This window comes from Centropristis striata, chromosome 11, assembly GCF_030273125.1.
Source record: "Centropristis striata isolate RG_2023a ecotype Rhode Island chromosome 11, C.striata_1.0, whole genome shotgun sequence".
NCBI classification, from domain to species: Eukaryota; Metazoa; Chordata; class Actinopteri; order Perciformes; family Serranidae; genus Centropristis; species Centropristis striata.
Genome location: NC_081527.1, coordinates 8853029 through 8878350, shown reverse-complemented (window position 1 = coordinate 8878350; position 25322 = coordinate 8853029). Strand labels below are relative to the sequence as shown.

Sequence of the window (25322 nt, the reverse complement as noted above, 5' to 3'; positions counted from 1 at the left end):
GAGAGATGGATTGTTTTCCCATCTGATGGGGGCGGGGCTTAAATGTGCTCGGTCTCTATGGATTGACAGGTCATGGTAGTATCGACTTGTCAATCACAAGGTAGCCAGTCCCTTAAGGATACCCTGCTTTTTCGTCTAATTCTTTATTTGAGAAATTTCACTAAAAACTTAAAAATGCAACCTTATAGTGCAGATGTGGAAAAGTAAAGACATCATCCTCTTGGGACCATGAATAAATTGCAAGGTAATCTATCCAATAGTTGTTGAGATATTTAATTTTAGACTAAAGTGGTGAGAAAACTAAAGCTACCACAGAGAACACACTGTTGGGTGTAGTCTTGTGCCCAATTAAGACATTGGAAACAGCCATTTGGTAGTAGTCATAATAACACAAGACAGCTGCTGCACAATTGTATCACCCCTGGCATGGTCATAAAAACAAAACACATTTTGCAGCTTATTAAACTAATCAACTCTAATCTCCTTCTGGGCACTGTGCCTGATCCACAGTGAAATCAATCAGCTTAAGATACCATGTGAACACCGTGACCCAAAAGCCCAGCTCATGATATGCTGACACATGCAGTAACTTTACATTACCCATAGATGGTCTATATATACACGGTGTATATGGTTTATTCAGGTTTCACGTGGAGACAAAGCGGTCTATAAGGATAACATAAGTCACTGAAGGCAAATTACATTGCTTCTAAGTATTCTCATATGTGAATGTACTTTGCCACTCTGGCATACTTTCTGTGTGGAGTCTATATTATTCCAGAGAGCCATTGGGGAGAGGGGTTAAAGCCTGGAATGTACACTATTTCCCCACAGGAAGTCGAGCATGGAAGTCTACCATTGCCCCACGCCCAGATCTATCCATCTCACGCACAGTTGGCCGACTACTGAATTATAGTACAAAAATCAGACATTCTCACACAAGTCATGTATGACACAAGGAGTGAAATAAACATCACAGTACGCTGCGCTTGATCTTTTGTGTTTTATTAAAGACATTTTTTTTAATCTTTGATACGTCTTACAGTTTCATTGTACAAAAATTTCACACATTACAAAAATATTGAAAGGCATTTTTAATAAACATGTACTGAAGCTGTCTGCCTTGAGAGCTTTGTTTTTTCATAAAACTTAATATTCACAAGTTGTCAACGTTACTGGATGACATCTGCCAAGCTTTGCCTCTTTAAAGCAGCATGTTTTACATTTACACAGGTCTCGACACACAAGTCATAGTGGGCATTTCTTCAAAAGGTATACATATATACACGATACAGTAATGTACAATGTATGAGAGCATGCAGAATCTTCTGATGATGTATATACTGATGCAACTCAATACATTAGAATATGATGGAAAAGTCTATTTCCAGTAGTTTAAATCAAATAGCCCCAACCAAGTATTGAGTCATATAGATGGACATACTTTTCAGAGGCCAACATTTCCATATTAAACATACTTTTTAAAATTGGTCTTTTGCAATATTCAAATTTTTTGAGACACTGAATTTTAGGTCTTCATTAAATGTAAGCCATAATCATTATAATTAGAAGAAATTAAATAAATTCAGACATGAAATGTTTCATTCTGTGTGTAATGGATCTATATAATATGTTAGTTGCACTTTTTGAATTGAACTACTGACATAAATACACTTTTCTATGATATTCTAATTTATTGAGATGCACCTGTAGTAGATTTTCAACACATGTATGAAGAAAAAAAACAACAACTAGATTCTTATATGCGTCAGATCAAAGCTTGTCTCAGTAACGTAGGATGATGCTTTCAGTCAGTGGTTTTAAGAGTTATTTTTTTGCTAAAAAGATTAATTACAATACAAACATATTAGCATCAATACAAATTCAATGTAATGATTTTCGTCTATTATATTGCAGAGCCTCATTGTCAGCCCTACTGTATTACTTTGAAAGAGTTGGAGATATAAAACGGTTAAAATGTGCCAAAATAAAGATTTTTTAACTGTAATGCTGAACTGTGCTTTTATACTGAAAAGCTACTGTAACTAACCAATCTCTAGCAAGTCCCTGCCTTTATTTAAAGTGTGTATATATATAGAACTGTGTAGCATACAGTATATCACAGGATTCGTCAGTAGTGATGTGAATCATCACTATGATTAGTAACAGTAAAGTACATAAACTGCATGTGATGCTTATTTTCCACAGTGTTTCTGTCTCGAGTTACATGTGTCTGTTGGAGCAGGTGCCTGTTCTCTGGCTTAAGAGAGGCACACTTGTAGGCTATAAACACTGAAATATATAGACATGACATTAAGACACACTGGCACGCTCTCTGAAAGGCCTCACCCATACACACACAGACATAAACACAAGCGTACGAAAGGGACACACACACACACACACTCCCACACATTCTGACCTAACACTTGTGAGCGCCCGTCTGGTACATATAACAGACAGTCATTTCATTAAATGGCTCAGTGGGGGCTCGTCCTAGCCGGCAGAAAGAGGCCCACATCCAACACATACGCTCTCACTGTAATTTCCACCTACTGTAACTTATGTGCACCTTCTAAGGAATTACACTACATTATGGACGTAACAAAAAAAAGCTTACAAAGCTTTCCAAAAAAGCTTCACTTCAGGTCATTCAAGTGGTGACAAACAGTACTGAGTTGAGCTAAAATAGTGCTATAAATCACACATACAATGCTTATGTTTGTAATAAAAACCAAACAAAAACAACATCCTTTGTGAAATCAAGGAATCTGTTTTTTTGTCATGATTGTATTTGTACTAGTCACACAGTGGGTGAGTGGGTGAGTGAGTGAGTGAGTGGCAGGAATATAAGTGTAGCTCCCGTGCTGGATGCAGCTGAGGGGAGAAGGCACAAAAAAGCCACACACAGCTTTGTTTACAGCTGCCATTTCTCAGTTTTGTTTCATTTCAAACTTTTGTCCATGGAAAGGCTTTGACAGAGGAGAATCTCCGATAATCTTCATAACAGAAGAGGTATAAATACACCCCCAGTCCTCTCTCTTTTCCACATTAAAATGTCTGGTGAGACGAGGAAAAAGATGGAAGATTTCCGTTGAGGAAGCAAAACTTATTCGATGGTTTTCCGTAGCCTCCTCTCATCCTCAGAGATGTTCGAGATTCTATCTGTACTATCCAGATTGTTGGGAGTTTATCTTATCCAGTATCAACCAGTGGCTGTAGCAGTGATTCAAATGGCACAGGTCAGGGTTATGTACAGTTTGCAGTCTTCTCTACGCCATGATGAGATGGTTGCTCCGCTCTCTGATGTCTGCTGGAGGAACGAGGTCCTTCTTCACTGGGGTAGACAAATGGGTGGAGCGTCTCCCTTTGGGCTTGAACAGATCAGACACAAAGAATACCTGTGGAGGGAACAGAAAGACAACTTTGAAAATCTAAATCAAGTGGCAAATTCAAAAATCAGAATCTGGTTTCAGGAACTATACAAATGTAGACATTTGTCTTGGAGGGGTATTAATCCACCGATTATAATTATTTATTTTTTTGTGATACATTTTTTATTGTTTTTTCCATTTAGTTTAAAACAAACAAAAGCAGGTGTGGCAAGCATCCATTGGGCAATAAAAGCAACAGCAACAAAGAAGATAAAATGGTAGTGTAGCATAAAAAACAAAAAAAAAATAAATAAATAACAATGGCAATACTACCAACCAAACGTATCAACAATATTGAGTGTTGAAAAATAAGAAAAAGGAAAAAAATAAAATAAATAAATAATTATAATAATAATAATAATAATGAAAGATAGATAGACAACCCCCCTCCTGCCTGCCATTTGTTCAATTAAATACAAATCAAGACTTTGCTTTTCACTGTAGCTGTTTTCAGACTGCTGAGGGCTTCTCTTAAAGTTGTGAAGAAATTTGAGAAGAAATCTAAGAACTTTGTTTTCAAGAATCTCATTTGTTCTCAAGTTCTATCTTAGGAAAAAGCTTAAGAAGAAAGTTAAGAAAATAACTAAAGAAAAGATAAGAATTTCTTCATGAATACCAAATCTTCTTAAATTTTGTCTTAAGAGCAAAGTTAAGAATAAAGTAGCACTAAGGAAGCATTTTTTTCCTTAAGAATGCTTTGTGAATCCGGCCGCAGGGCGCTAAAGAAGAACAAGTTTATAGAAGTTTACAATATAACATCACAATAGAACCACTCACTATGCAGTAGGCCACCAGGGCTCCCTGCACAAACCCAGCCAGGACATCAGTGGGGTGGTGCTTGTGATCAGAGACTCGGGACAGGCCGGTGTAGAAGGACATCATGATGAGGGTGAACTGGGTCAGAGGGCGCAGCAGGCGAGCTCCGTGCCAGGTGAAACGAGACTGCAGGTAAAACTGTGATGACACAGAAATGTTGACAGTGTTTAGGGACAATTTGCTTTTAATATGGTGTGTATTCATACATGAATAAATGTGTGTGTATGTTAAAAATAGTTCAGGAACTCACCACCAGGTAAAGCATGGTGTACATGGAGAAGGATGCATGTCCAGAGAAGAAAGACTTCCTGAGAAGAATAGAGGACAATCAGCATTGTACCAGCAACAATATGTACAAATACATAGTAAACTAACGTGTTTTTAACCCTCCTGTTAAGTTCGTTTCTCAGGAACAATGTGAATCATGTTTATGGGTCAATTTTGTTTAATGATCCAAAAGGACAGGAACTAAAAAATCCCAATAAACATTGTTTATATTTCATTAATAACTCCATTACTAACGATTTCAATCAATATTTAATGCAATGGTGTTCTTTTCCTCTCACAGATCATGGTTCAGTGAGGATAACTAACTCATTTTTCATAACAAATGCATGTTAAAACTTTTGTTTTTTTATGTACATTGAAAAGACCTACATATAATATACAATGGTTTCACATGACATTGATTTAAAATATATATATTTTACATTTTTAAATATATTTTTTAATGAAAAAATACCTTTAACTATTGGTTATTGGTTACCAGTCCCAGTAATCCTTAAAGGAAAATTGTGGGGGATATACAACAGACCAAGTTGACCACATAGCACACATTTCTGTTGTTTTTAAATAAAATTCTACCCCTAAATGTGAAAGATTTGTGATGTGACATATATGATACATTGGGCGTTTATTATTATTATGTTTAAGATATTTCTTATTTTAAAATAAAAAACTAGAGACATTTTCTGCTTACAGAAACACAAATTTGCCTTTTTCTTTGCATCTCCACAACATATATCAAAATTGTGACATTAATAGTGCTGTTTAACAACAAATTATTTGTCAGATTTGTTTTTAAGTAACAAAATAAGAATAAATCAATAATAAATAAAAACAAATAACCATGTGCCTTTTTGTTTACATCTCCATAGCATATATCAAAATTGTGACTTTAATTTGTTCAGTTCCCTATTAACGGATTAGAATTGTTAAATGGGTTTAAACTTAGCCTCGTAATAAAAAAATAAGCTTTTTGAAATTAGCTACTTTTTCACATTTCTGTTTCCAGTCACAGCCACATTATGGAGAAGTCACCTCTTGTCACAGTCACATGACCACCACAGCAGGGTGTTGAGAATGTGTCGCTTAGGGATTTAATGAGTTAAGGTGAAGCATAAAGCTGAATATGGGAGATTATAGAAGATTTAAAGGATTTGTTACACGGGTGTCACCATTGGTTCTTATGGGTTAAACTTTGAAATGGGTCAATTTGACCCTCAACATAACAGGAGGGTTCAATAATTTAAAATAGATTTTTAAACGTTTATTCTCAATACCTGGCCTCCTGAACTTTGCTCTCTGGCCCCTGACACTGGTAGTCAGTGATGTATCCCAGGGAGCAGTTGATGGTGGAGAAGTCCGGTTTGCACACGTCCAGGAAGTGAGGACGCATGCGACCCACTGACACTTTGGCGATGTCGGTGAAGGACTGGCTGATGGCACAGCCGAAGATGAACACGCCGACTTGCTTGTAGAGAGCAGATATGTAAGGGTTCCCCACAAAAGACTTGGATCCCTCATTGAGAAAGTAGATCCTGTAGCTCTCCCCAATGATGATCTGAAGGCACAGAAGTGATGTAACGTCAGTGAACATCAGAATTGTTGACAAAGTCCCAGTCCCAAATGTCCACCCTAATTCCTCAGCACTTCATTCACTTCTCCCGAGTGTGTCATGCAAATATGTGAGTAGGAGAGCCAATATTTTTACGAGGAATGGGACAGTATTTTAAAATGATGTTACTTGAACAGAGGAATGTGCTCAGCGTTGCACATGTTTCACATCTGAGGTGTTTTTACATTTTTTCAGACACCCCGTCATCACTGTTTTTAATTTTAGAACACTGGAAATTGTGTTTGCCAAATTCCACAGTTTGAGCAACCATGTTGTTGAACATGTGAACTCATTTTTATATTTTTTGAAATGTCTATTGTCTATGTACAAATACACTTTCTACTGCTAGACTTCTGTGCAATATAAATATTCTATTTTTTTACAGTTTTATATTTATAAATATATATATCATATTTATACTTTATTTATCTTACATTCCAGAGTACAAGGAATGTGAGCCGATGCTGAATGACAATAAAGTCTGTCTAAGTCTTCCACAACCTACTGAAAACTACTAAACATATATTCACTGTATAAAAATAATGAATCAACAGACTATTTTAAATTCAGTATATTAAAAAAACAAAAGTCTATCAGTTTGAACATCAAAATATACTGTCTTTGTACAGTTCTAAATTGAATATATGTCTGAAAAAAATAATCACATTCAATAATATGTCTGAAAAAATATATGTCTGAAAAAATAATCACATTCTGTTTTATTTGTCCCAATTTTTGGATTTATTTTTTTTTGAATCAGGGTTGTATCAAAGTGTGTGATTCAGTGAGGGTGGACATTTAGGATGGTCAGAGTGGAGCATTTAAGTGATGTATGTGACTATAAATAACTTTTTTTCAGCATCAGGTTGTTTTTATAACAAGTAAAATATAACTCAGGGATTTCTTTTAAAGTGGTTTGAAAGGGGCTACTTTATAGCTGAGCATGTTTACCTGTGCCAGTCTACTTCAGAGAGAAAACAGTGAGGCGACGTGGGAGGCAACTCAAACTGTCCGCCGTGTATAGTTTTCTGTAAGTGTGTAAATAAACCACCGTCTAAAACCGACGATTGACGTGCACGGAGCGCTTGGAGGGAGGGGGGGGTGACGGGGGGTGGATAGCCATAACTCACAACAGCTGTTTCAGCTCAAAAAACCCCCCCGCCGCCTCATCCCCCGTTGTCTTCCAGCAGCTCACAAATGAAAGTGTAGAAGAGGAGTCAGAGTGTGGGGGAGGTCCAAGGGGAAAGTGGAGGGATGGAGGGCAGAGTGACAGGAGGGGAGGTTACAAGAGCTAAAAGACTGGAGGAGAGATAAGGGAAACCCAGTCTACATCCACAAATTCTTTATTCTGGAGGGAATTCTGTTGCAAAAATCCTATTTGTTTTCTTATTACTAACCAAAAATCCAAATGAATTAGCTCAGCTCAACTGCTGGAGGGATTGTGGATCTGTTTCAGCAGACCATGCTCACATTTTCTGGTCATGCCCAGTTGTTCTACCTGAGCCAATTAGTCTTAGAGATCCTGGATCTGAGACTTGATTTTTCTTTCACCTCAATGTATCTTGGACATATTCCTAGGGATCTCAATAGGAGCGACTCAAACCTTCTGAAGATCTTCGTGGCCGCCAGCAAAAAGACAATTACAAAATGCTGGCTCCAAAGGAACCCTTCCACCATCTCCCTTTTCATCAATATAACCAACTCAATGCGTGCCATGGAGAAAATGACTTTGGACTGACTGAAATGACTTGGAAAATGGGACTGCTATAACCATGTAACATGTGTGTATACATGTTTTTTAATTTTTTTTATTTATTTATTATTTTTCAGGGTCAATGCCCTGTACCTGTCGTTTTCCTTATGGCTCATTCTAATTTTATATGTGTAAATACACAAGACCTCACCCTTTATATGCTTATACTGAAGAAAAAAATAAAAGTTTATTAAAAAATAATAATAATAATAAAGACTGGAGGAGAGGAGGAGGAGGAGGAGGAGAAAAGGTAAGACAGAGGTTTTTTAATTTTTTTTAATTTATTTATTATTTTTCAGGGTCAATGTCCTGTACCTGTCGTTTTCCTTATGGCTCATTCTAATTTTATATGTGTAAATACACCAGACCTCACCCTTTATATGCTTGTACTGAAGAAAAAAATAAAAGTTTATTAAAAAAAAAATAATAATAAAGACTGGAGGAGAGGAGGAGGAGGAGGAGGAGAAAGGGTAAGACAGAGGAAGGTGAGAGGAGGAATGAGGAGTGGAGTGAGGGGGGGCGGGGGCGGGGGAGGCACCGCTGGTTCTAATCAGCAGAAACGCTGAGCTAGGCGACGTGTCTGATTTTGGTGGCCAGACTCCACCAGACGCACGTCGGGGGCACGTTTGTTTTTCAGCGCTCCGGCTGCCTCTGAAACGGCTCCGATTTCACACGGGATGTCTGGCTGTTTTCATGTTAGTATCTCGGTTTCATCAGACATTCTTTCGAGGGGCGCAGGAATAAGTCTCATTCTGGGAAACACTCTCTGTGCAGAGGGATAGCCCTAGCGCAGATTTAACAAGCTGATAGAGTGCGTTGTTTTCCACCATCCAGGCCTTTAGAGCCAGCTCGATAAAGCCCAGCTGCTTTCATGGGAAAGAGGGAAGGGGGAGAAAACACATCTGGTTCCCCTTGTGAGAAACATTTAACTATGTGAATGAATAAATGAATTGGCATTGTAGGATGTGTAGCTGTTGCACTGTGACCTCAAGAGATAATCACGGGTGCAGGATGCTAATTTGTGGCTTATGTCAATCGTCTTGTGTTTCCAAAATGACACCAGGGTGTTTTCACTTCTCCGTAAAAAGATCTGCATAAATTATGAAGGATGTGGCCTCTTGTGTTTTTTCAGCTCTATTCAGTGGGAGACGAAGCGCTAAGTGACCTAATGTTGGTGTTTTCTGGTTCGCAAAACACAAACGCTGGCCAGAACGCTCCAGGGGGGAGATGGATCATAAAGTCACGTTTTGCAAGGGGAAAATTAGATATCTGGCAAAGTATTCTTGTTTTGGGCCTTTACCACAATTCCACCCTACCAATTACAGCATTTAACCGAACAACCATTGCGTCAACCATAATTACACAGGGCAACAACTCCTTCTCACCATGAAAACCCCTACGGCCCCGAGCCTGTGTAGTAGTCTGCTGAGGCATTGCTGGCTGCAGGGTGAGACAGGCTGGGGGCCGGGGGACACGAGGGGCCACCAGGTGACAACTCTACATGCTATGGCAGTGCTGACTATCACCATAGATCATGGGTCTCAAACTCGCGGCCCGCGGGCCAATTGCGGCCCTCGTGACGATATTTTGTGGCCCTCACCTTGATATGAAGGTTTAATGTGAGTTTTATATGAATTGTACTTTACTGTGTTGTGTGTCGAAGGTCCCTTTATTGCACAAGCTGGAGGTTTTTGTTTCACTTGTTTCTATGACGACGTTAACAAAAAGAAAGGCAGCTGCTACCGGACCGTTTATTATCTGCCGTGTTGTTGTTATCGGAAGAAATGAAATTGTTATGTTAAGTAATTTTGTGTCTTTTTCCAATAATTTTGTCTTTTTTAGTAATTTTGTGTATTTTTGGGGTCATTTTGCATCATTTTTGGTCATTTTGTGTCTTTTTAAAGTAATTAAGTGTTTTTTCAGTCATTTTGTGTCTTTTTAAAGTAATTGTGTCTTTTTTTGGTAATTTTGTGTCTTTTTTAAGTAATTTAGTTTTCCTTTTTTTGGTCATTTTGATACTGCCTCCAGTGGCCCCCAGGATTTGAGTTTGAGACCTCTGCCATAGAGCAACTAGGTTGCTAAAGTGTGCCTGCTGCTTAGTGCATGCCACAGGAATCTGTTGTTGCTAGCCCATAGAGTGGTGAGAGTCAATGGGATTTTTTAATGGCTTTCGGTTAAGTACCTGAAATTGGGTCTGTGGTTAACACAAGCTTAAGAGATTTCACGTTTTGTTTGACAACGCAAAATCCAACAGTAAAAACCCTATATATGCAGCCATGGAAAAAATGATTAGATGATTGTTTTCTTCAATTTCTTGTTCATTTTAGTGCCTGGTACAACTAAAGGTAAATTTGTCTGGACAAATTAATGTTAAGAACAAAAATAGCTCATAAGAGTTTAATTTAAGAGCTGATATTGAGACATTTTCCATGGTTTTCTTGATAATAACCAAAATCATTATCAACAAAACCATGGAAAATGTCTAGATATCAGCTCTTAAATTAAACTCTTCTGAGCTATTTTTGTTCTTATTATTATATTTGTCCAAACAAATGTACCACGCATTAAAATGAACAAGAAATTGAAGAAAACAAGGGTGGTTTTTCCTTGACTGTACACTTGTGAATTATGAAGCTTTTTTTTTTCAGCTTTTATGCATCTTAAAAAAGGGAGTTGTTAACAAGTGGCTAAATGAGACTACAGAGGTTGTCAGGGACATTATAAGTTATTGTCAGCTTAGTGGTGGGGGCGTTAGCTTTACAACTTCTGGCAATTGCATTTATACTTCAAAGATTTTAAAAAAAGTGGGGCTCATTTGAGAAGATTATCTTGCTGGACAAAATATCATAAACTTCTGTTTGCCACAGAGGGAATGGAAAAAAACCCCATTGGCTTCTTATTTTTATTTTTTAGAAGGAACTCACTTTCCCCTTGTGTATTATGCATTAGTTTAATATTTCTTCAACTTCTTCACTTCAAGGATGTAGTGTTGTGTTATGTATTGCTACAGTACGTCAGCAGGAACGGAGAGTGTCTCAGTATCGACATTGGATTTGCTGCTGTGAATTTAGAAGTGTTTTGCGAGAGCTCAAAGGCCAATACACAATCACATACTTAGATGCACAAGTGTGGAAAAGCTAAGGCTGAAAAAAAAATAAAAAAAATGCTATGGGTCAAAGTAATCCGTGTCAAATGTAACTGAAAAGCTAGCCATTGCGAAGCTGTGTAGACAGCTGCATTACTCAAAATGGAAAGCATGTCTGAAAACCATGGCAGAAAAATGTACGGAGCAGTTTTAAGCTTCAACCTCTGAGCAGTGGCAAATGGAGAAAAATGAAATTGAATTACCAGGATGTTGGTTGACGGTTTAGCGTGCAGATCTCGGATGCATCCTCACTGTTTTCTCCCAAAAGATTGCAACAAACTACTCGACACTTCACTTGCTAAAGTGCCATAATCAACTGAGTCATCTTAAGCCCCCAGAGGAAAAAAGCCTTGAACAAATGTTGTTGACTGTTTTTTTATCTGGAATGTTGCTGAAGCCAATCAGAGGGACTGATAGCACAGGAGGTGTTGTTTCAGTAATCATGTTGGATAATCTCAGTTTATACCCACAACAAGTCAACAGTCTGATAAAGCCCTTTGATGGAGTGTGCACAATGTATATTTGTCTTTAGTGCAATGGGAATGTGCACAGTTTGGTTGGAGAAAAGCATGAACACATGTTGCAATTGTAACTGATAAAACAGTTTAAAATTATTATTCAGTCACGGAAAAAAAATATTAGACCATTGTTTTCTCTAATATCTTGTTCACTTTAATGCAGGGGTCTCAAACTCAAATTACCTGGGGGCCGCTGGAGGCAGTATCAAAATGACCAAAAAAAAGAAATAAAATTACAAAAAAAAAAGACACAAAATTACAGAAAAAAACTAAATTACTTTAAAAAAAAGACACAAAATGACCAAAAAGATACAATTTTTTAAAAAAGACAGAAAAGAGACACAAAATTAACAAAAAAAGACACAAAATTATATAAAAAGACACAAAATTATATAAAAAGACAAAATTATTAAAAAAAGACACAAAATTATTTAAAAAAAGACACAAAATTACAAAAAAAAAAGTAATTAAAGGGACCTTCCACACACAACACGGTAAAGTGCCATTCATATAAAACTCACATTAAACTTTCATATCAAGGTGGGGGCCACAAAATATCGTCACGAGGGCTGCAATTAGCCCGCGGGCCACGAGTTTGAGACCCATGTTTTAATGCCTGGTACAACTAAAGGTACATTTGTTTGGACAAATGTAATTGATAACAACAAAAATAGCTCATAAGAGTTTAATTTAAGAGCTGATATCTTTGATAACCAAAACCATTATCAAGAGAACCATGGAAAAAGTCTAGATTTCAGCCCTTAAATTAAACTCTTATGAGGTATTTTTGTTGTTATCATTATATTTGTCCCAACAAATGTTCCTTTAGTTGTACCAGGCATTAAAATGAGCAAAATATTAGAGAAAACAAGGATGGTCTAATTCTTTTTTCCATGACTGTACATTATTACTGTTATCACAAACACATTAGAACCCCTGCTAAACTCTTAAATACCACAGCACACAGGATGAGAAAAGATGTGGTCAACATCTGGTTTAAGGTGTCAGTGGGTGCTGCTAGTAGTAGTGGAGGCTGCTGAAACATAAAGAGTGATGATGACATTAGTGATCAGAGTGAGGTGACTTACAGAGAGGATGGTGATAAGAATGCCAGCAGCGCTAAGCACACCGTCGCTAATGGTGTCTCCATTTTTGGCCGGGTACTTGATGGACTCATCATCGCAGTAAAACCCTCTACGGTAAGGCTGAACAGCGCTGGTCTCAATGACCAAGAAAGGCAGGCCGGCTAGTGTGAAGAAGCAGTGAGCGGCAAAGAGAGGAAGAAGGGGGTGGGGATGGGTGAGGGAGAGAGAGAGAGATGGAGGTGCTGGGTTAATGATACGCAAATTATGTAGGTCGCAGGTACAAGCAAGAGGTAACGAGGGAGCATCTGGGACAGGCTCGATCCATTCTGTGGCTCTTATCTGTGACTAATCAGGAAATAATGACTCCAGCTTTGTTCAATATTCAGTATTAGTGGGGACTTTTGAGCAGACCTGTGGATGTCTTAAAGGGCCATACCTGTGATTTTTTTTTAAAACTGTTGGCCATTTTCCAAAGCACAAGATACGTTTTTATCTCTTAAGGCCACAATTTTCTTGATTAATTTCACTGTAGACAATGAGCAGCTGACTTTTGGAGATAAAAGGAACCTTAAATCAGGGTTCGTACACTTTTTCAGTGGTCAAATTGAAGCATTTTTTAAGGACTTTTCCAGTATTTTACACCTGTTGTAAATTGCATGTTTTAGATGAGTACTTACATGCTAAAAGGGGGAGATTTCACTGAACCATACCAACAGCGATGGTATTACACTTTTAGGAGGAACGGTCTTCATTTCAGATAGGCTACTCATTATTTTTTACATTGAACATGTGATTATCTATAGTCTATAGATGGATATAGTCAGATTGCAAGAGAAATATTTAAAGCATTTACAAGCACTTTATCCAAAAGCCAAGCACTTTTTAAACCTTGAAAATACAAGATTTAAATTCAAGCATTTTCAAGGATTTCAAGCACACGCACGAACCCTGTTAATATACTTTTAAAAGTTGATTTTATGTTTAGAATTTATTTTCAATTAACTGACTCCAGCTTCTAAGGTGTGATTATTATCAAACTGTATAGCAATCATCTATAGTTGAATGTTCCCAGATTTTAGACTGCGGACAGACAAAGCAAGTAAATTAAATAAGTGAACTTGGGCCTTTGGAAAGTTTTTACATTTCTCCATTTGAAAGCAATGGTTGCCCATAAAAATCAATTTAAAACCTAACGATGATACACAGTAGCTTTGGAAAATGGTTGGCAGCATTGCAAAGCATAGATGATTTGCAGCTAATGAGGTACAACACGCAAAACCACTGAGTGTGAGTCAGAGCCTGTTGAACCAATCATGTCTTTTGAGGTGTCACAAGCCAACCACTGGGTGAACCGACACTGTCCCGACGCATGCTCTCTAGTTTTCTTGCAGTACCGCAGCAGGACTTACTGAGACCACGGGCACAGAGACGCCCACGGCTGTGAGCACCGTGTTGGACACCGTGCTGCTCTTATAGGTCAGCCCGATGCTGTTGTCATTGCAGAAGAATCCTCTCTGGTATGGCGGGAAGGGAGATTTGTGCAAAAACACGGCAACAAGCAACACTGTACGGTTGGACACACATGAGCAGAGGTCAGACAGCTTTTTAAACACAGTGGACAGCTGCATCAATACACATCATCAACAGGAAGATACATAGGAAAGCACACGAGGGCACATACAGTGATGTCAGACATTTAGGGCTGTCCTGGAAACCATTTTTGGGGCTTTGAAGCTTTATTGAAAATTACATGCGAGTATCTGAAGTAGGGCTGCACAATTAATCGAATTTTAATCGTGATCACGATTTTGGCTGCCAAGATTAAATTAATCTGATCGTCGGCGATATTTCCATTTTAAAATGCGGCTCTCCTGCATATCTAATCAAGCACTTTCTACACCAGTAGTCCACCAACCACCAGGGGGCGAACGCATAGTTAAGGTTTCATGTAGCTGCCTAGATAAATAACGAGCGAGCGCTAAGCAGGATGTGACGTAGTACTCGACGCCACAACAACATGCGCCATTTGTAAAAGCCGGCAAAGCAGTGTTGCCAATTTAGCAACTTTGTTGCTATATTTAGCGACTTTTCAGACCCCCTTAGCGACAGTTAAAAAAAAAAAAAAAAGCGACTGGCAACAAATCCAGCGACTTTTTCTGCTGTTATTGGAGACTTTTGGAGACTCATTCTTACTCTTTTTAACGAGTCTCATTAAAAAGAGTAAGAACGAGTTGAAGTGGCACAGTCCTCCTGCAGCAGTCTCTCCCAGCTGCAGAGCCAGAGGGGATGTGAATCCGTTAGCGTCCAGTCTGCAAATTGCTAACAGGCTAACAGTTAGCTCTGTAGCAGTACAGTGTGTACGTGCTGCTGCTGCAGGAGGTGTTAACTTAGCGATCTCTGTTTGTTTACAACAAGCACCAGACACTAAAAACTGTTCCTATTGTTTGTTTAAAAGTAGCGCAGTAAAAATACAGATGTTTTCCCTAACATGATGAATAATTCTGATTAATAATCATGATTACAATATTGATCAAAATAATCGTGATTATCATTTTGGCCATTATCGTGCAGCCCTAATCTGAAGCTTCGACAGGGGGCGGTGGAGCTAATAGCAGCCTACGGAGCCTACTCAATTTCTTATGGTAGACACAAATAAAGAAAAAATGACTATATCAGCAAAATCTGCAAGTCAACAAAATTGGAAAAAGCTGTCAGAGTGGTATAAAGCTGTGCAGAGGATAAACAAAAGTGAGTTGCAGCTGGAATGTGGTGCAGCTACACCTGCAGGAGTCCATGCTCCACATTTCACCTCCACCACTCAAGAGGACCGGGGTCAGGTTACTTTAAAAATGTCTTTGCGTTTCCTTCTTGCTATGACACTTCTCCTTTTTTTTTTTTTCTATTGCTGTGCATGAACAGGAGCACCATTATTGCTCTTTATCAAAATAACAAAACATATACGTATTTAAAATTAAAATACGATTTGGTTTTAATAACTATGGTAAACGGCTTTGAAGCATTCAAGTCAACCCTTCAGACATTTACATAAAAAATAAATTAAAAACTCCATTCAGATGTGTATTCAAATTTTTAATCTCATCCTCAAAACCAACATTGATGCTGTCATGAGAAAATTTGCAGAAGAAAAAAAAAATCCCCCAATGAAAGATGTCGGAAATAATGCCACAATCAAAGCTACGTCTTTGTTTTAGACTTAAGTGAACCTTTTATGCTTAGAATAGCATCAACTGATCTCAAACAGGCTGAGTTAACGCTAAAAGGATTGGATGTGTCATGTTCTTAAGGGAGAGACTATTGCTGCTAACTGACAAGAAAAAAAATAAAACACAAACAGTACCAGAGCCATCCCTCCTTTCCTGCCGAGGCTTTCAAGTGCACTTAAAAAGGACCACTTTAAGATGCCTTGGGGGGTGTCTGCGTCTGATCAATTTAGTGTCTTTCGCCACTTAAAGTGGCGAAGAGATCTTATTTATCTCCTGACAACAAACAAGAGTGGGTGTTACTGAGATGCAAGCCAAAAAGGAAAGCTTATTTTCCCCCATTTACCAAAAGGCTTCAATGAAGGACTTTGAAATTTGAGTGTGGACGTGGTACCCAGGAGAGGCCTCAAATCTTTGACAGAATTTGGAAAACACACTTTCAAATCACTTCAAAGCAGCATTTAACTGATGGCTGAGCTTTCAAGTCACTCTCTGAATAATTCTGCGATCTGCCGATACAAAGGAAAACAAACAGCAGCGCTGGCTTTCTCACACGCTCTCTTCCTCCGTCTCACAAGCTAAAACGCACCGGGGTGTAGAGGTCAGCGCTGAGAGCTGCTGAAGGCGGGATGGTTGTGGTGAGGGGGGCATGATTTCTCAAACCAAATGTCAACACACGCTTCAGTTGCTGAGCCCCTCAACCCCTTACATCCACACACACACACAGCTGAATTTGGCCTTTGAAGGTCCAGCTGGGTTGGGCTCAGGTTGCAGACGGAGCTGTGCTGCCTGATGGGAACTCCAGAATGCTGGCCTTCCCGATTCACATTATTAACTTTCTCATTTTCATTCTCGCTCTTCAAACAAATACCTGGACGGAGCTACAGTCATCTCGAAAGCGAGTCTGGTGGTGAGAGAAAGAGCAGGGTGGTATGTCTCAGAGTTCTGTAACTGTAATAATATACATTACTTTACAGTACCCTAAATCCTCAGTGTCTGATCCCTTCAGTTTGCTTAGCCTGGCCGTGAACAGAACCACATACGACTTCCCAAAACAGGGACTTTGGCTGCCCAAACTGCTGATATACATGTATCTTAAAAAAAAAAAAAAAGCAAACGCAGCTGAAAGTGCTGGATGTGAAACACGTTAACCCAAGAGTCCTGACCCCTGCAAGAGCCTCCTAAACACATTCACAGACTCAATACAAACCACAGAGCCGGAGGCAGTGGGCAGAGATTCATGGAAACAGACAAAGGAGGCAAATACATTTAATATTATAAAGTCTCCACAGCTTTAAAACTCTCACAACGCACCTGCCCAGGTAGGGTTAGACAATGCTTATAACACAAGAACTGTGTGCATGTAATTAAAGGTGCTTGTTTAGCAAAGGGTTAAAACACAACCTAAACTACATCAGTTCAAACTAACAACAAGTTTTTTTCCCCTAACTCTATCCTCACTCACCAGCAGGCAGGTGGGTTTTAAAAGGTTTGGGAACTCAGGGTCAAGTGCTTCAAACAGCTGATTGGAGAAGAACAAAAACAAACTGCAACAAAACAACATCAGGTCCTGTTTCCCACACAAACAAGGGGCTGGTTCCATTTAAGTTTAAGTACCTAATTTAAACCGTCCTGAGCATTTCAGCCAAAAATAAATTGGTTCAGAACCTGAAAAGTTGGTTCCCACTTGGAACAAAAATAGCATACAATACAGTAGTAGAGTGGCTACAGTTTAATTTAAGAGCTGATATCTAGCCATTTACCATGGTTTTCTTGATAATGATTTTGGTTATTTTCAAGAAAACCATGGAAAATGTCTAGATATCATAAATTAATAATAATTAAACTCTTATGAGCTATGTTGTTATCATTATATTTGTCCAAACAAATGTACCTTTAGTTGTACCAGGCATTAAAATGAACAATAAATTGAAGAAAACAAGGGTCAATGGTCTAATATTTTTTCCATGACTGTATTTTCTTTGCATGAAATTGTTTTCTATGTCATCTTACCATTAATAGTTGTTAAAACAAAAGCTTGGAGGTAGTCTATACGATCCTCAATCTGGCTACTGTACTTCTTCTGTTCTACAATGCCCTCTGTTGATGACACATCCTTTACTATAATGGTTCCACTTAAAACTGGGGGAAACGTGGGCTGGCTTGTCAGATAGCACTAAAATTCCAAGAATCCTGAATGGGGCAGGTCAAGAACCAGAGCGGATCTGGTCAAGGGGCATCATGGGGTTTCTTTCTCCCCTGAGTCCTCTGACCCCTTCCATCCGTCTAAAGAGTGCAGCATCAGCATTGAGTACAGCATGTTAGGATTTTCCCCTCCTACCCTCTTCCTCCTTTCCCGCTTCTAAGAGCCAGGGGGCAAGAGGAGGAGGGACAGGGTGTCCTCGTCCAGCCAACAACAACAGCAGTCAGCAGGCGTGGGTATGTCTTTTGCATTAGCTCAACATGAACCCAAAGACAACAGAAACAAACAAAATGGAATAAGAGCTGCACAATTTTTTCCGCCCAAGTTTTTAGCTGCTAATGTCAACATCAGGTGTCTTCTCTTGGGTTTACCCTAAATCAGTCTGCTTAACAATCAACTTGGGAACCCTAAATGAAAATAAGCAAACACTGTAAATGAAGAATGATGACTTCTTCAGCACATAACTGAGGGCTGTCTCATACGAAAATATGGGAGAAAACTAATCCTGAATACAGACACACTTGTTAGAATTTCCTACTCTTGCCCGTTTGCCTTTCCCCCAGTTCAGCACTGGCAGCTCCATGTAGCTGCAGTTTGTGGAAACTAGAATCAATGTGTAACCCTCACGCTGAATTAAATCCCCACCATATTTTGGAAGCATTCGCCAAAAACACAGAGTGTGACTACTAAAATAAACAGACGCACATTTTCCACTTGTAGGGATCTCTCACTGTCTGCTGTAGTAATGTATACATGTCTGAGGTAGTTGTGGTGTATACACAGATGCAGTTGTTTTTACTCGCAGCAGCCCCCCCACACAACCTGCCCCCTGTCCATCTGTCAGTCCGGCCTGCTGTAAAACTTAGTTCATAGTTCCACTGCGGAAGAGAAACAGGGTCTGCCTGCTTGGGCTAAATTAAAGCACATTTGCATTGAACTGCTAGTGGCTATAACTGCTGCTTTCTAATGTTTCACATTTCTAAAGAAGAGTAGGCATTACATAAAAGGCACTTTACAGTTTGCATAACCCTCCCTCCTCCATTTCCCACAGCCTCCAAATACAAAATGAATGCAAACAGTACATTGGCAATAACAATACATGTACATACACACTTATATAAAACTTAAATTATATACACACAAATAAGTAACGTAGGCTAAGGCAATATAAGCCTTTCAAACAATATTCCTGTTTTCTAATATCCCAATATGTGATAAAATGTATCCCATATGATTCTCATGTCTTTGTTTTTCTTTTAAAGTTTGAATAATTGTAAAGTGAGACAAATTAAAAAGGTCTATACAGCTAGGTTTAGCCACTCCTAAAGTTGAGACTAATGTCCCAGGGCCATTTTAACTGTCTGTGATTTAACGTCTTGACTTGAGAGACTAAAAAACAGTCTTAAGGACCTTATTGGCTGGTGTCTCACAAGGATTTCAACTAAAACGGACCATTAAAGTCCACTTCAGCTCCTTTCAGTGCTTAAAATTTAATTGCATCGTCAACTCTTGTAAGCAAGTTCACTTCAACTCCATTCAGTAGTTACACTCAAACTCCTTCAACTGCATATCAACTGACACTTCAACGTCTTACAATCTCTGCACTACTACAAATGTCTAAGTGCATAATTCCAGGATATCTGATTTGGATCAACCGTGTGTTAGTTTAACCAAATTACCCAAGTTGGCATGCTTTTAGTTTCCCTTTTATTTTCAGCAGTTTTGAGAGATTTGACTACCCAAACATAAATCCTACATTAAATAACATCAACATAAAAATGTATTTGTAACTTGGGTGAACTGATCATTTAAATCCAACTGCAACCGCACTGTTTCCTGTTTACCTGATTTAACATATAAATGAAGGGCCTGTGTAAACTTAAAATCATAAGACGATTAACTGAAAAACATAAAAGCCACCTGCTATGGCTTAATGTAGCTAAACTGAACCTGCTCACCCCACCAGGGTTCAAGCAACACAGTAAATAACAGCCTTCTGCTTTCCTCAGCATTATTTGCTATAGGATTAAGTTCCAATCCGCACTAAATCAGGGTGAATTTCTCCTCTAGTACACTGAGTAATGTTATCTTTACTGACACTGGTGGTCTGCTGGGATCACAGAGACTGGAGATAGTTTATGTGCATGAGAGAGCAGAGAAATGTATCCCTGGTTGCAGGAATACAAGAACTGCAATCAGTGTGTGAGAATGGAGGAGTGGTGATTACCAGTACTGGCCCACCATTTCCTCCTTGTGGTTGCTCTCTTTAAACCACATCTTCAGCCAGTAAAACACTGCTAGCTTGTTGACAAGCTTGACTGTGGGGAAGTACGTTTACAGAAAAATCACGGGGATTTACCCTCCATAGAGACAAAAACTAGAATACAACTAAATATAGCTTGTCAGAAAAAGACTATAGCTCTTTCATGGGATTGTTTTAACAATAGCTGGGCTGGTGGTTTTCCCTTGTTCTTGCAACATGAGCTGAACAATGCTTTACTTTCAAATCATGTTCTTACACAAACAACACACTGGAAATGCATGGTTATGTCAGAGAACAACATAAATTAGTGAAATTTGTGAATGGTTGAAAGGTTTCTGACCCAACAGCAATCATCCAATCCTTTTGTAAGACTTCTAAAGGCAAAGTTTAGTCTAAAAGAAAATATTTCACTCACAATAACAACCTTAAACTCGTTGTCTGCAGCTGTGAGACATCACAGGACCTGTGCTGATGAACATGCATACACTCTCAGGGGTCTGACCTTTTCACCACTTCCCTTAATTACTCCACACACACACATATAATATATTATGCCAGATGTTGAGATCAAGAGAATTCCTGCTCTGAGGAATGTGAGCCATTCTGGAAAATATAATGAGGAGTCAAAGCAGAGGTACAGTACAGGTGTGGCTGGAGACCAAAGAAATATATATCCCTCCTGGAGCTATTTATTATACTCCCCTCTGCCACCACTATTTTTTTTATGGGTGGGGGCTGAGGAAAACATACTTCCACAAGCTACGCTAATGTATTTTTGGAAAATATGTAGCTTAATAGCCGTTGCAGCTACGGTTGCTAATGGGGCATCACTCACTTGTTGCTATGGTAAAAATCTGTCTCTTGTCGAGAGCTAGCTAAAAATATTTTGGCTAAAAAAGTTTTAATAATATATATAAATATATAATTTAGGTCTTACATATTTTTCCAGTAGCTTAACCGTTTCAATTACATTTAATTAATTTAACTGACATTTAGCTTAGAGGGAGATTGTTTAGTTATCAGTTTAGTTTATCAGTGTTTTACTGTTGACACTAATATTGATAACACTTTATTCTGAAGGTGTCTACATAAGAGTGACATGAGCGTGTCATAAACATGACATGGGATGTGTCATGAACATTAATGACACTTTGAAGTAACATTAATGCTCATGATACTTGTCATGTCATGTTTCTGATTGGCTTGTGTGACTCTTATGTAGACACCTTCAAAATAAAGTGTTAACATATCTTGCTTAAGTCACAAAGGCATGTTAGGCATTGCCTAAGTCATTTATTTCTCTTAAGTTACATAATTTACACACAGTGTTATTACTATGCCAATAGCTAGCCTTTGTTACATCCTTTTTGAGTGAAATGAATCAATAAATGTCATATGTTACACTTTTGGTGAAGTTTTTGTGTTTCCTGTGAAACTTGAAAAAATGACTGAGGCGATTATTTTAACAGGGTGACAATATAACAGTTATCAGAAATAAGCTCAAAACAACATGTTTTCCAGCGAAACAAAGTTAAAAAACAAACAAACACACATAACAATGAAATAATATGAAGGCTAAAATACCTTAAACTCAGTGCAAAGTACCAAAAGTAAATGTAGTAGGCTAATACACATTAAACATACATATGATAGATGACTGTTAATTAAAACACAGTGGGACTCTTACCTAGAAATAAACAGAACAGATCCACTCCCACCAGTAACTTTCTCCTGCTGTGGTCTTTGCAGTTATTGTTGTTCAGTGAACTTCCGCCGTTCCTTGTCTCGGCTGCCATAGTTTTCTCATAAATCAAACAGCGTTGCATTTAAAACTTGTTACGTGCGTCAAATAAAAAAAAGGAATAAAACTTTCGTTGCTGGCTCTTTCGCAGTGCGTTTATTTTGTCCTATCTAGCGTCTCTACTTGAATCCTAAGGAGTCGTCGTCATGGAAGTCTAAACTAATTCTACTCTGTTGACTCAAATGAGCTCTTTCTGAAGTGTAACCACTAGTTTCTGGCTGTCCTCTAACAATCACTGCTCGCTTTCTTCTAACTTCTAACCATCCTTTACTCCTTTCCTTTGGGGTAGTGGGAGTCCTGTGACAGCCTTCCAAGAAAGCCACTCCTCCAGCTCCTCCTCTTTCAATTAATGCCATATGGCAGCTGCTTCACACGGCTCATTCCCACACTCACCTCTGGGTGCTGGGGGATGCTCACAGCTCAGCAGGAAAGAGGGGATTTCACCAGAGGTGGAAGAAGTATTCAGATCCTTTACTTAAGTAAAAGTACTAATACCACACTGTGAAATTACTCCACTACAAGTAAAAGTCCTGCATTCAAAATGTACTTAAGTGAAAGTACAAAAGTATCAGCATCAAAATGTACTTAAAGTATCAAAAGTAAAAGTACTTGTTATGCAGAATGGAGCCACTTAGATTGTTTTATATATTCCAAATATCATATTATATTATTATAATTGATGCATTTATGTATACAGCGTTTTAATTTTCTCAAGGTAGGGCTCATATTGACTATTTAATATTCTGTTATGAGGTTTATTTAAAAAAGTGTCTAATCACCTAAATTTATTGTGTTTTTTATGTTAAACCTCGAGTGAAAAGTAACTAAAGCTGTCAGCTAAATGTAGTGGAGTAAAAAGTACAATATTTGCCTCAAAATGTAGTGAAGTAGAAGTATAAAGTGACATAAAATGGAAATACTCAAGTAAAGTACAAGTACCTCAAAATTGTACTTAAGTACAGTACTTGAGTAAAAGTACTTAGTTACTTTCCACCACTGGTATTCAGATCCTTTACTTAAGTAAAAGTACTAATACTACTCTGTGAAATGACTCCACTACAAGTAAAAGTCCTGCATTCAAACCTTTCTGAAGTAAAAGTACAAAAGTATCAGCATCAAAATGTACTTGAAAGTATCAAAAGTAAAAGTACTCGTTATGCAGAATGAACCCACTCAGATTGTTTTATATATTCTAAATATACTATAACATTATTTGCATTGATGCATTTATGTAAGAAGTGTTTTCATTTTGAAAAGACAGGGCTCATTTAATAACTTAATATACCGGACTGCTGTGACAACCGAATTTCCCTTCGGGGATGAATAAAGTAATCTATCTATCTACTGTTATAATATTTGATTTGTAAAAAGTCTTATCACTTTAAATTGATCATATTTTTTTATGTTAAATCTGGACGTGAAAAGTAACTAAAGCTGTCAGCTAAATGTAGTGGAGTAAAAAGTACAATATTTGCCTCAAAATGTAGTGGAGTAGAAGTATAAAGTTACATAAAATGGAAAAACTCAAGTAAAGTACAAGTACCTCAAAATTGTACTTAAGTACAGTACTTGAGTAAATGTACTTAGTTACTTTCCACCTCTGGATTTCACCAAGCAAAGTCAGCCACATAAAGGAAAATAAAACAGGAATAGGAGAATAAGGTGTACATCTAAGTCAGGGATGGGAAACTTAAACTCCGCTGTCAAAGGGACAGATATAAAAAATCTTTCCTGCCACATGCCATCACTCTGTACAATAACAAATAATAGTCTGGTTCATTACATACCGTCGTTATGCACTTTGTGTTTTTTATGCACACTTCATTGCACCTTATTTGTTTTACGGCACCAACATTTTTATACTGCATATTCATATTTACTCTGCACTGGAATTCTACTCCTTAATACATACTCCTTCTTTAGACACTTTATTTTTTATTGTATTTTTATGTTTTATTGCTTTAAGTATGGTTGTTCTTCTTATTTAATTGTGTTGTTATTGTCTCTGTGTGTAATGCTGCTGCTACACTGTAATTTCCCAGCTTGGGATAAAAAAAGTATATCTATCTATCTATCTATCTATCCATCTATCTATCCATCCATCTATCCATCCATCCATCCATCTTAAATGATAGAGGGGGCCACAATTTTTCATTGACACTACCACAGGGCCACATATAGGACCGTGCACTTAACCAGACATGATAAAACTGCAATTTTAAATGTTTACAGTGCAGTAACTTAACATATTTCATGCTCAAATGCATGTATAACAGTATAAATAGGAATACAAAAAGGTTTTAAGCAAATAACCACTTACTGCGTTTTCTTTTTTTTTTTTCAGTGCAAGAACAGCAGAACAACATTAATTGCAAGAAGTAATTTTGTGCATTTTACACTGCAGTTTTAAGATTTCATGCTCAAATGCATGTAGTTGTACTGAGGGCCACTTCAAGTGAGGGTGCGGGCCGTATGCGGCCCCCGGGCCTCCAGTTGCCCATCCCAGATCTATGTGGTCATTTTTATAATGTTTTTGTTATCTTTACATAAGTTTTAAACTAACCAGAAATTAGATGTAAAAACAGACATATACAAAACTTAAATAATATACACAAAAATAAGTAACATAGGATCAATGCATTTTACCTCAATATAAGCATTTCAAACAATATCATTATTCTTATCCTGTTTTCTAACATCCCAATATGTGACTAACGTCCCAGGGCCATTTTAACTGTCTGTGATTTAACTTCTTGACTTGAGACTAAAAACAGTCTTAAGGACCTTATTGGCTGGAGTTTCTTCGACTCCACTACATTTCAAAAGAAAAATAGTGTGCTTTTTACTCCATTCCCATTTATTTTTACAGCTCTAATTTTACAAGCAAAAAAATCCATTAAAGTTTTTTGAAAATAATGATCAGATTAATCAATATTGACAATAATCATAAGTTGCAATTCTATGTAAAATAAAAATTTAAAAAAAGTTTACATTTTCTCCACCTCAAACAAATACACCAAACTCCTGCTTTTACTTGAACAAATGAGTAAAAATAATATAATATACAGTACAAGAGTCACAGGGAACATTTTTCTGCTTTGAGTAATTTTACTTTTAATACTCTAAGTATATTTCCCTGATTATACTTACATACCTTTACTACAGTAATCTTTTCAATGGAAGACT

At 37.8% G+C, this 25322-nt stretch overlaps 1 protein-coding gene across 2 annotated transcripts; it reads right to left on the bottom strand.

The window, feature by feature from the left end:
• Nucleotides 1–989: 989 nt before the first annotated feature.
• Nucleotides 990–22400, bottom strand: LOC131980520 (phospholipid phosphatase 3-like). Of its 2 annotated transcripts, none has more exons than XM_059344770.1 (6): nt 22023–22400; nt 14058–14212; nt 5813–6093; nt 4501–4558; nt 4212–4388; nt 990–3401 (listed from the first exon to the last, which is right to left on the bottom strand). In XM_059344770.1, exons 1-6 carry the CDS (start codon nt 22159–22161, stop codon nt 3273–3275), a joined length of 939 nt encoding a protein of 312 aa, XP_059200753.1. In that variant the 5' UTR covers nt 22162–22400; the 3' UTR covers nt 990–3272. The 2 variants fall into 2 exon arrangements, with proteins under 2 accessions (XP_059200753.1, XP_059200752.1); XM_059344769.1 differs by lacking the exon at nt 14058–14212 and adding an exon at nt 12652–12809.
• Between the last annotated feature and the right edge of the window lie 2922 nt (nt 22401–25322).